General features: G+C 39.8%; 1 protein-coding gene across 10 annotated transcripts in view; it reads right to left on the bottom strand.

The window, feature by feature from the left end:
* The window catches only part of HECTD4 (HECT domain E3 ubiquitin protein ligase 4), a 226,425-nt gene that overhangs the window by 146,912 nt on the left and 66,717 nt on the right, over positions 1-12,796 (bottom strand). For 9 of the 10 annotated variants that reach the window (XR_012420694.1, XR_012420693.1, XR_012420695.1 and 6 more), the window contains exons 3-7: positions 8,620-8,709; positions 7,175-7,305; positions 3,747-3,855; positions 2,940-3,078; positions 291-461 (exon numbers count right to left, since the gene is read on the bottom strand). Coding sequence is in view for 7 of the 10 variants with exons in the window: in XM_045366002.3 (XP_045221937.2) it covers positions 291-461; positions 2,940-3,078; positions 3,747-3,855; positions 7,175-7,305; positions 8,620-8,709 (640 nt within the window). In the remaining 3 variants the exon portion in view is untranslated. The remainder of the gene's footprint in view (positions 1-290; positions 462-2,939; positions 3,079-3,746; positions 3,856-7,174; positions 7,306-8,619; positions 8,710-12,796) is intronic. The other variant, XM_074007934.1, reaches the window with a different exon arrangement.

Consider the following 12,796-nt stretch of genomic DNA (forward strand, 5'->3'; position numbering starts at 1 on the left):
CCACATTTCCAACAGCCCGTGAGCATTTCTACTTAAATACCCTGCTGTCTACACATTAAATAATGTTATCTCCAGTCACCAGATTAACCTTCAGAAAGTTTGGCTCTACTTACGTCATATGACTCCAAACAAAGAAACCTTCAAAGGCATCTAAGAGAAAAATCAATTTTAAGGAAACACTGAACACACTATACATGCTGCAAGGTTCTTAGGCCCTTTGCACACCAATATAAAAAGAAAGCAAACAGAAATGTTTCTGCAAAGACACAAGCGAGAAAGTTCAAACTTACCACAAGTTCAAAAATGTCCATGAAGACAGAATGTCCCTTTGGTGTTTTCTCATTCAGGCTGGCAGGAGACCAGATCCAATAGAAGTAAGTGCCATCTGAAGACAGGTGCACAGTGCTCATGGTGCTGCCAATGGGGAGGTGATTGGCTGGCATTGGCACCACCTGGCACACCTGGGCATGAAAGGGAGGAAATCTCCATTAGAGCCACATATAAATTCTGATTAATCCTATCAGCTCATCATGAATGCCATTATGTCCAAGGTGAGAATTCACTAGGCTTTCTGGTCAAAATAGAATGGATATTTATCTCTAAGAATAATATACACAAATTACATAGCAAAAATATGAAAGTTCATACAATGGGCAATGCAGATGAAAAGGTTCTTGGGATTAATTCAAATTATTTTTTAATAGGAAAAAGTATTTACTAAACACTTTGAATCTGTTATGCATATGTGTTGTATCTAACACTTATTAAAAACAAAGTTTTAGAGAAGCAGTACTTTCTGAAATTTCTTTAGTAAATGAAATTAAGATAATTTTATTTAAAGGACAAGAACTGTGTCTTGTTCACCTCTATATCTCCAGTACCTAATGGAAAGCCTAACTCAAAGTTATTTAATGAATATGGAAAGAAGGAAAAAAAGACAGCAAAAGAAAGCCAAGAGGAAAAGCTGAGAAGAGGGAGAAGGAGAAACAAAGTAAAAAATATAAAGGCCCATGACAGATCCTAACTTAGCACAGAAGGGCTTACTGAAATGCACCAAGTCCATCAGGAAGAAAAAAGAAACACCAATTCTGTATATTAAACATGAAGGCACGTGTTTCTAATATTAAACATCCTTCTGTTTCAGCATAATGAATAAGCTTTGCATCATTTCACGTTAAATGTGTAGCTACATACTAATTTTTACTGCCAAAGATAAGCACTTAAAATGATGGAACATTAGGACCACAAAAACCTGCTGGCTAGGTTTAAAAAAAAAAAAAAATCCAGAAATAGAAGAGCTGAGAAACTCAAAATAAAAATAATTAGAGAAGGTCAGATGCCTTCAGAGAACAGAAGAACAGTGTTCAATTCCCCATTACTTTGGGAGGGGGCACTAGTTTTCCCAAGGCTATCTCTGACCCCTCAAGTGATTTCACATGAACTTTTTTCCAGACCTGTTTTGTCTAGCTCAAAAGTAAAAACTCATTTAGTTGATGTAGCCATACTTTGAACCTACAGTGCCAGGAAGACTAGAAAGTTGACAGCTACTAATTGGCCTGTGTTATCCCCAAAGTGCTCCATTCCAATGCACATATCTAGTTTGTGACCTACAGCCCTGCTTTCCTGGACAGTGTCAAAGTTTCTGCAACAACACTGAGGAACCCGGAATTACTTCAAATGTAAACCATGTTCTGAGATTTAACATCTGTTTAACTTCCAGTCTTATAACTTCTATTTCAAATGAGTATGAGACATTCTCATCTGACTGTACTTGTGACAAGAAATTAGGTTAATTGGGCATCTATTTGTTAATTTGTTCATTTTATTCATCCAACAATTATTGAGCACCTACTATTGTGCTCTGGAGATGACAGTGGTGAACAAGACTCAGTCCCTGTTCTCTAGGACAGGCAGTTGAGTGACAAGAAGAAATGTAACATTACACTTAATTTCTAGATATGACTACTCTCTGAGCACTCCACAGATGCCACCTCTAATCATTTAATCCAACTTTGTTTGAAAGGCAGAAAGTTGCAGTGTAAAGAGTTCAAACTCCTGGGCAGAGAACCAAAGGTTCAAGTTCTGGTGCTGCTACTATTGGCTGTATGGCCTTAGGCAAGTTACTTAACCTCTCTGAGCTGTATTCTTTCACTCAACAATAAACATTTACTGAATGCTTACTAGGTGCCTAGACTCAGTTGCCTTATCTGTAAGATAAACCTACATAGTAATGCCTCACAGGTAGGAAGAGGAAGAGTAGGTAAATTGCCTAGGCCAGGGCCTAGCAAATAGGAGATACTGAGGAATGGTAGTTACCATCATTGTTGTTATTATCAGTCAAATGTCAGGTACTGTGTTATGTTCTAGGGATATACAGATGAGTAGGACAGGGTCCATACCTAAAGGTGTGCATGGTCAGTGAAGTTTGACAGAAAAGCAGGTAACTGCAGTGTAAGATAGCAAGTGCCATAGCAGAGTGCTTACGAGAGCACTAAAGCCAAGCTCTCAATCCCTAGCACACAATGATTTTACTCTACACTCATTTCAAAGCTCCCTTTCCCACAGAGAGGCTGTTTAGAACAAATTGAATAAGGAAATGATGCCTTCCCAAAATAGATCTCGTTCAAAAAAAGAAAAAAGAAAAAAAAAAAAAAAGCTAGTATTTATACCATCTTTGACTGTTTAGAATTTTTTCTTAATTATAAAAAAAAGTTTGTTGTAGGCTGTAGAAACTTAGAGAACACATTCACTCAGTTCATATGGGAAAAGTCTAAGACATTAAATAAAAAGCAGAATGCCCAAACTATAACAATTAAAAGGATGCCACTCTGGGAGGAAAATATACCAACTGTATTATTATTACTTCTGATGATGTCAGGAACGAACTTTATTGTCTCTAAAATATATATATTTTTTAAATGCCTTGGTTTTCTGTTTACCTGAAGGGTGTTCTGGTCAATGACCTGGAAAAGGGAGTGAGGTTTATTATCGAAAGAGACAGGCCGGTGGAGAAGACTGCCACTGCCAAAAGCCACCCATCCTGGTTCCAACTCCTCATTCCGGCAGTACACAAAGCCTCTGTGGAAGGAAACGGAGCACAGGCTGAATCACCCGGCTATGTCGGAACCTCACACAAGCTACAACAGACATAAACAACATTTTTGACCTAATTTTAAAAAATGATTAAGTATGTAGAACATCTGAAGGAAAGTGAATGTATTACATCAATTTGAGGACTGCAAAACTATAGCAAATATTGACTTTCCACAATAACTTAGAGGGGAGAAAAAGTTGGGGGAAAAGATCTAAATGTATACAAGGCTCTCAAACTGCAGTTTCTTTTGGCAACAGTTTATAGATCTTATATCCCAACTGAAAATCACTTGCCAATCCAATGTCAAACCTAAGTTCAAAGAGACTTAAGTAGAAAAATGTCCACTTATCAACATGGAGAAGTCACTGATATTGTTACAAAAAAACTTATCACAGAGGACTTTCTGGCTGGAAACAATGATCTTAGGGCTATCAAACTCTTCTGGGCCAAAACAAGGCTAAAATGCATTAACAGAACAAGATGGGGAAAGGTGGCAATAAGAGAAGATTGGAATTATTTGAATTAGTTCAGACTTGTTATTTAGTTACTAGTCTATGGGAAGTCGGAATTTACCCCCAGTGTCTTCTTCAGAGATTTATGTAAGGAGGAAAATGTTCCAGCCCAATCATTTAGGAAGTTCCATGCAACTGACCTGAGAGTACCATGTAATCCAGACCCCAATTTGCTTACTCCTCTTCCAACTGAGTTAGTAGTATACAGGTAAAGACCGTCTGCCGTGAGACAGCGTCCCAAGTCAGCATCTGAAATCGTTTTTTCACAGGTAAATTATATATATGTTTTTTCAATTGGAATTATAAACATGCTTTTTCTAATGAAAAAGCCATTAGGAGGTTAAATGAAAGATTACCTCTCACTTCTAAAATAAGAGCTTCAGTGTGACTTTCAGGGAAGATGGCTTGAACCCCCAAATCAAACATCCAAAATGCATGTGGACCACGGACCAAAATAAGGTCAGATAGTTACCAGCAGGGGAATGTGGTTTAGCCCACCAAATGTTTTTCTTTCTTTTTTTTTTGAAAAGCTTGTACTGAGTCAAGTCATTCCTAATTCTAATTTGAAATGACTAATCCTAATTCTAATTTGAAATGACTAAGAATACAGTACAACACTTTTATTAGTAATTGCATAGTAAGAGAGGCATGAGCTCTTATGAGCTCAGTAAGTGACTCTGAATCTCTTTGAACATCAGTTTCTTCATCTGTAAGATGTGGATAATAATAAGTACCTCAAGGGTTACAGTGATGGCCAGATGAGATAATAGAGGTAAATACATCTATACTGCTCTCTGATGCAAAGCCAGTATTCCATAAATGGCAAATGAAATTGTGTTAATATACTAATGATATACACTAAATTAAAATCTGCTTCTGTAGATTTTCCATTCAGAGATCCTAATTTTAGTCTCTGGAGGGACGCAGCACAAAAGTTTAATATCTTTTCTATTTTAAAACAGCAATATGTTTCCCCTTAGCTCTGTCTTCCTCAATCTAAAACAGTATCTCTCTGTATGATAGTAATTGGTTTAGTAACTCATATTCCAAAGAATTTGCCTTAAAATAGAGCTTATGGATAAAACCTTCAGTGTTTATTTTCATAATCATTCTGCTCACTATGTTTAAGTGGGGTCTTTCCACCTGAAGCATGCCATTTTAGCTGGAGGAAATGCAATGTCACACCATCAAATTAGTACTAAAAATGCTATTAGCTTAAAAATTCAGTCTACTAATCTGAGACAACTGGGACCTGTACCTATTGGTTCCTCAATAAAAAAATTCGTTAAAGTGGGTAACCATTTTTAAAACACTAATTTCACACCTTAAACATTGTAATTTAAAGCTCATAGACTACATTTATTCCTCAATCTTTAGATTAAGGCCCAAGGCCTTCTGGGCATGGCTCTGTCGAGGGGCAGAAGTGAAAAGGACAAACAAAACAAGATTGGCCAGGAGTACATACTTGTTGAAGCTGAGTAATGAGTACACAGGGCTTATTATAGTGTTCTCTCAACTTCAGTCAAATGTAGAATGTTCCAATATTACAAGTTACATTGCAGCTGGGCACGGTGGCTCATGTCTGTAATCCCAACACTTTGGGAGGCCAAGGCAGGCAGATCACCTGAAGTCAGGAGTTCAAGACCAGCCTGGCCAACATGGCGAAACCCCATCTCTACTAAAAACACACAAATTAGCCAGGCATGGTGGTGGGCACTTGTAATCCCAGCTACCATGGAGGCTGAGGCAGGAGAATCGCTTGAACCTGGGAGGCAGGGGTTGTAGTGAGCCAAGATCGCGCCATTGCACTCTAGCCTGGGCGACGAGAGCGAACCTCCATCTCAAAAAAAAAAAAAAAAAAATTACGTAAATTAGTCTAAAAACTATTATAAGAAAAACAGGCCAGGTGCCGTGGCTCGCACCTGTAATCCTGGCACTTCAGGAAGCAGAGGTGATGGGAGGATGGCTTGAGCCTAGGAGTTAAAGACCAGCTTGGGCAACAAAGCGAGATCCTAGTCTCTACATAAACAAACAAACAAACAAACAAACAAAGAAATAATCCAGGCCTGTTGGTGTGTGCCTGTGGTCCCAGCTACCTAGAAGGCTAAGGTGGAAGGATGGCTTGAGCCTGGAAAGCCGAGGCTGCAGTTGTGATTGCACCGCTGCACTCCAACTTGGGCAATAGAGCAAGACCCCATCTCGAAAAAAAAAGAAAAACAAGAAAAGAAAAAAAAGAGAGAGAGAAAAAAAGAAAACCATTCTCTCCCTAGATGCAAAACCAAAGGTTCAGGAAAATGAAAGCAAACAGACCAGCTTAATACCATCCTCCTCAGTGAGAAACTACACCCAGGAAGATACCAAATGGAGTTTTTTAAAAGGAGAAAATCAAGAAAGACGTTTTCTGTGTTAAGAAGTTGGAGCCTATAATGTCTGAGAACTTCTTGGGTACTGCAGGCATCTCCCTCTCCTGCTGACTCTGGTTGAGTCAGTGAAGGAAATAAATCATACCTAAAAGCCTTGCCTCTTCTTCTCCACACACTCGCATGCCTGTTTAGAAGAAATAGTAGACCATGGAAAGGCACAAGCCCTGGGCTGAGAGATGCGAGGGGGCCTGCCGCTTAGATTCTCCTCTGTGCTGGTGGGGTTGCCCAGGAAGGCTGCCCCATGGAGGGTGGGAAATGAAAGGGAGGGAGGAACAGACTCTCAATCCCACACCTGATGAACGCCAGTTTCTTAGAGACTCACTTCGTGGAGTCTTTCTAAAACATTCAACTTCTTAATGGCAACTATTTCCTTTTTTTTTTTTTCATTCCTATTTCATCAGTTATGTAAGATTTAATGATATTATCACAACAGTAAGTACCAGTTACAATTAACAAACTGGTTTGGGAGCAAGCCTGCAACTCCGCTGGTGGGAGCAGAGCTGACCAGCCCTGTGGGTTCAGTGGACCACGGCAGGGCAGCAGCCTAGACATTTTATTGAGTGAATGGAGAGGTCTAACCCATCTGGCAAGCCAGTTAAGACAGCTTCTGCCATTTGTTGAGATAATGTAAGAAACTGACATGTAATATTGTAAAGCTCTGTAAAAACATTTTAACCTAGCCTACTTGTTTAAAGGAGATGTTAACAATGCATGCTCCCTTGAACCTCTTCATTTTTTGCTTTTAGAACAGGAGAGCTCATTAACACACAGAAAAATTACTAAAGGAAATATTATCAAGCAGTAAGACCTGATATTCTATTAGCAGACAAGAAAGTTCAACTTAAGGCTATCATACCCAAACTCAAATATCCAGTAGTCAATTTAAGTAATTCATGGCTCCTTGGCAAGAGTGTATGGATGATACCTTTTCCTTGTGATAATAAAACCTATCCATTTTCTTACATCACCAGTATCAGCTTTTATACTTTTACTGATAAAGCAGGCAATGAACATACTGAATAGAAATCTTGAGCTCTTAATTAAAAGGAACACACAAAGTTATATCCCAGTCATTTGCTACAGTGATCTAAAACCACTTTATTTACATCTTACTATTAATCACAGGACAAAAACTTTTACATTACCTTTATTTTCAGAACTGGAGCCAGTGTTGCTATCTGGCGCAGGCAACATGTCTTCATAACCCCATGATACTATGTGTTTGCCCCCAAGCAAACAGGAGGGAGATCCAGGCCCCCCTTCCAAAAGCAACAGCCTATATGGGACAGAAAGAAAATCACAAAGACACTGAGACAATCCATTTCAGCAAGAAGTATACCTGTTACCCCAAAGAGTAGAAACCAAAATCTTAAAACTAAGATGTATAATATTTTATAGAAATATTATTCAAAAAAGATATTCACAGTATTTTTATTTTTTATTTTTCTTTTTTTTAGACAGAGTCTCGCTCTGTCACCCAGGCTGGAGTGCAGTGGTGCGATCTCAGCTCACTGCAACCTCTGCCTCCTGGGTTCAAGCAATTCTCCTGCCTCAGCCTCCCGTGTAGATGGGACCACAGGCACCCACCACCATGCCCGGCTAATTTTTGTTTTTTTGTTTTTTTGAGACGGAGTCTTGCTTTGTCACCCAGGCTGGAGTGCAGTGGTGTGATTTTGGCTCACTGCAAGCTCTGCGTCCCAGGTTCATGCCATTCTCCTGCCTCAGCCTCCTGAGTAGCTGGGATTATAGGCACCCGCCACCACGCCTGGCTAGTTTTTTTGTATTTTTAGTAGAGATGGGGTTTTGCCATGTTGGCAGGCTGGTCTTGAACTCTTGACCTTAAGTGATCCTCCCGCCTCGACCTCCCAAAGTGCTGAGATTACAGGCATGAGCCATCACACCCAGCTACAATATTTTTAAATTAAAAAATTACGGAGCTGTGTTTATAAAAATGTTACAATAAAATTATACCTGTGTGTAAAGTGTACTATTTTATGTGTATTTTTGTGTGTGAGAGAGAGACAGAGTGGGTTATGAATTAGGAAGCATATGTACCAAAACGTTATGAGTAGTTATCTTTGGGTAATGAGATTATGAATGATTTTCACTTTCTTCTTTATACCTTAATATATTATCATCTCAAAATTTACATCAGAATTCATTATAAGCTATTGGATTTTTATTTTTTGAAACAGAGTCTTGCCCTGTCACCCAGGCTGGAGTGCAGTGGTGTGATCTCAGCTTACTGTAACCTCTGCCTCATAGCCTCAAGCAATCCTCCTGCTTCAGCCTCCCTAATAGCTGGGACCACAAGCACGTACCACCACACTCATGAGTTATTGTGTCCCACCAGCTATGGCATTTTTAAAGACATTGAACTAAAAAATAATGAAAAATAACATGCTCTAAAAACTTTCCCAAAAGGAAAGATAAAAAATAAAATTCTTACTTAAGAAGGTAAACATGAGTCTATACTGATTTAAAAATCAATCACTAATTGATAAGTTTAGCAATCTACTTAATAAAGGAAGCATTTGGCACAAATCTGCCTAGTTTGGAAGGAGGATAAGGATACAAAATGACAGCTTACCTATATAGCACGTCAGCTACAGGCAGGGACCCTAGATCCGTCTGTTTCTGTAATAGATGGACTGTATGGACGAAAGTTTTCAATGATCCCCTAAAAATAAAAGGAAAGAACAGTAAATCATCAAAATTTAAAGTCAAATAATTTAGGTCATTAATGCTAATTTAATTAACCACATGGAAAAGTTTCAAAATGTGTCTCTCTGCTTCTGCTGGTCAGATGATGTGCTGTACAAAATATACTTGATTATTAACTATCACCATTGGTTCATACACAAAGATACAATGAAAACAACACTATGCCAATTATGAAGGAGTTCTCCTTGCATTTGGAAAAGTAAACAGTTTTCCCCTAACATAAAAGTTCAAAACCATACGGCTCGAGCACAGAGAACTTGTGGCTATTATGCTTGGTTACTCTATCACCAAATCACCCTCTGGAGGATCATAGAGTCTAACAGTATTTCCAGACTTGATTTTCAAATCTTTGCTAAGTTCATTCATTTTGAAAAACAGCTCACTAAACTCCATCACATTAAATATGACCAGAAGGAATATATTCAAATAAATATCACATTAAATATGACCAGAAGGAATATATTCAAATAAATACTGCTTTGTGCTGAGAGATGCTCCTTCTGCATCCCTCTGACTGCACATAGTTGTAATACTTGCAACAGGGCTCACCATTACCAGAATTCCTTGTGGTTTCCAAGACTCAAGGCTCTAGGAAGTCTGTTATATGGTCAGCAAGATCTAAAAGAAGGTGCTTTTAAGATGCACAGACTTACCTGGCCGCAATCCCAGTACAAATCACCACAAGAACACTTCCTGAACTAAATGATCGCCTGTATCAGATGGGCTGACTTCAACTTGCTGCCTTAGTCTCTTAGCCAAGGCTTTAATTGCTGGGTATCACATGCCTAAACACCAATAGAAATGGAATACCTAATGCAGAACCAAGTAGGCCTAGAGTCCTCCTCTTAATTGCCCCTCTCGCTATCTCTAGTTTCAGAGAATAAAAATCAAAGAATAGCATTAATAGAAGGCAAGGAGGCAGCAGATAGAGTAGAAAAACAAGTTGGAATCGGGACACATGGGTTCTAAAACCTGGCTCTGCCACTCACCAGTTGCACAATCTCAGTCCCGTCACCTAACTCCTATGGATTTTTGCTTCTTCTTCTGCCCAACAGGGACACTTCCCTGGGGAACAGTGAGGTTTAAAATAAAAAAGCAAAACCTTTAACATTTGGAAAGTTTACAACTATTAACCAACTCCAAGGAATTACTACCTGCCAGATGCAATCAGATTTGTTTTTTTAAAAGAGACAGGGTCTAGCTGGGTGCAGTGACTCACACCTGCAATCCCAGAACTTAGGGAGGCTGAGGCAGGAGGATTGCTTGAACCCAGAAGTTCAAGGTTGCAGTGACCTATGATCACACCACTGCACTCCAGCTCGGGCAACAGAATGAGACCATGTCTTTAAAAAAAAAAAAAAGAGACAGGGTCTCATTACATTGCCTAGACTGGTCTCGAACTCCTGGCCTCAAGAGATCCTCTTGCTTCAGCCTCCCAAAGTGCTGAAATTATAGACATGAGCCACCATATCCAGCCTTCGATCAGATTTTAAGAGTAAAATGTAAAGTCCTTCCATGGATCACAAGCCCCTATGTGATCTGGGTCCTGCCAACCTCATCTCCTGCCCCTCTCCTTCTACCATCACGTTCCAGAAACCCTGCCCACTGTGCTGTCCCCTCAGCTACCCCAAGCACAAGAAGAATGTCAGTTTTGTCACTCGCCACTCCATTTACGTGGAACTCTCTGCTGCTGGCTGTTTCTCATCATCCAGTGCCAAGTGTTACCTCTTCAGTAAGGCCTTCCCTGGCATCTCCAGCTAATGCTGCTCCCTACCTCCACAGTCATTCTCTATCAAAATATCTCTTTGTCTTTTCATATAGTGAATATTCCTCTCTACAATGATCTTTTACCTATATTTGTTGCTCACGGTCTGCCTCCCTCACTCTTACGTAAACTCTGCAATATTAGGCACGGTCTAACTGCTCTCCACGGTATCCCTACCACCAAGAGAATGCCTTCCATGCAGTAAGTAAGCAATAAGATTTTGCAGAATGACTCACCCTGAGTCCATTCAACCATAAGCTCTGTGAGGTAAGAAACCTAGAATCACTACATCCCTAAGACTGGACAAGATTCCCGCACATCAGAAATGTTCAATAAATGTTAGTTGGTTGAATGAATAAACATCTTCATAATAATTTTGGGGAATGGTTACTCTGTCTTTGAGAGCATCAACCAAAAAATTCAATAATATGCCACTAATAACTTTAGTAAGATGATCTAACACTGAAAAGCACATGACTTCTGAAGTCCAGAACAATGTATTAGCAATAAAATGTAGGAACCATGTTAAAAAAAAAAAAAAACACACAAGAAGAATAAATAAATAAAAACGTCCATTTCAACATTTCTGCTGAATGAAATTTAGAACCTCAAGTACAGGAAGTAATTTCAATAACTATCTTTGGTATAGACTGAATTTGGGTACATAATAAAAATGTGAGTTTTATGAACCAACGATTAATAACTTAAACTGTTTGAAACTAAAGAGTTGATAATTATTCCTAACATCCTAAATCTGTCTAAAGATAGTACTGTCTAAAAGCAAATTTTCTCAAATGGAATTTTCACATTGATAACAGATCTCGGACTTGAAATTGTCTCTGCATATGCAGAAAATAAATCAATCCAGGCCGGGCGTGGTGGCTCAAGCCTGTAATCCCAGCACTTTGGGAGGCCGAGACGGGCGGATCACGAGGTCAGAAGATCGAGACCATCCTGGCTAACACGGTGAAACCCCGTCTCTACTAAAAAATACAAAAAACTAGCCGGGCGAGGTGGCGGGCGCCTGTAGTCCCAGGAGGCTGAGGCAGGAGAATGGCGTAAACCCAGGAGGCGGAGCTTGCAGTGAGCTGAGATCGCGCCACTGCACTCCATCCTGGGCGACAGAGCGAGACTCCGTCTCAAAAAAAAAATAAAAATTAAAAAAAAATCAATCCAATATAAAGTCTTTACAAGGAAACTTATTTCAGTACCACACAATGACTTAAATTAAGCACATGTCAGGATTCACAAACCACAGTTTCAGGGGATCTAAAACTAGGCTATGACAGCTTGCTCAGAGCAAAGAAACTTACAATAAATACTGGTGCCATTTTGCCTTAAAAAAAGCCCTTGAGATTCAATCATTTGAAGGTCTACTTTGAAACTATAAAGAGAAAAACAGGGGAAGAAGACTTATAACTAAGAACTTCATAATTATTCAAGAAAAATTCTCCCACAAATGTTTGGCTAAAAGAAAGAAGATCCCAACCAAGGAAAAAATTCTATGGAAGACAGACAGAATAGTGACACTAATCTGTCAGGCTGTGGTCCTAACTGTTCTCTAGGCAATTAGTCTAGAGGAAAACAAAGGTAGTGAAACTTCTTTCTCACAAACAGATGCCAGTGATCATATGGGTCACTGGGTAGAAGAATGTATATTCCTAGAAAAGCAACTCCAGGCCTGGCGGGGTGGCTCATGCCTGTAATCCCGCCAAGGCCAGCAGACTGCTTAAGCTCAGGAGTTTGAGAGCAGCCTGGGCAACAAAGGGAAATCCTGTCTCTACCAAAGATACACAAAATTAGCCAGCCATGGTGGCAGGTGCCTGTAGTCCCAGCTACTCGGGAGGCTGAGGTGGGAGGATCACTTGAGCCAGGGAGGCAGAAGTTACAGTGAGCTCAGATCATATCACTGTACTTCAGCCTAGTCTTTGAGAGTAACACTCCATCTCAAAAAAAAATAAAAAAAGAGAATAGGCCAGGCACAGTGGCTCATGCCTGTATCCCAGTACTTTCGGAGGCTGAGGTGGGCGGATCACCTCAGGTCAGAAATTTGAGACCAGTCTGGCCAACATGATGAAACCCCATCTCTACTAAAAATACAAAAAATTTAGTTGGGCACCTGTAATCCCAGCTACTCGGGAGGCTGAGGCAGGAGAATCACTTGAATCCGGAAGTTGGAAGTTGCAGTGAGCCAAGATCATGCCACTGCACTCCAGCCTGGGTGACAGAGTAAGACTGTCTCAAAAAAAAGGGAAGAGAAGAGAAGAGAAGAGAAGAG

This window comes from Macaca fascicularis, chromosome 11, assembly GCF_037993035.2.
Source record: "Macaca fascicularis isolate 582-1 chromosome 11, T2T-MFA8v1.1".
NCBI lineage: Eukaryota > Metazoa > Chordata > Mammalia > Primates > Cercopithecidae > Macaca > Macaca fascicularis.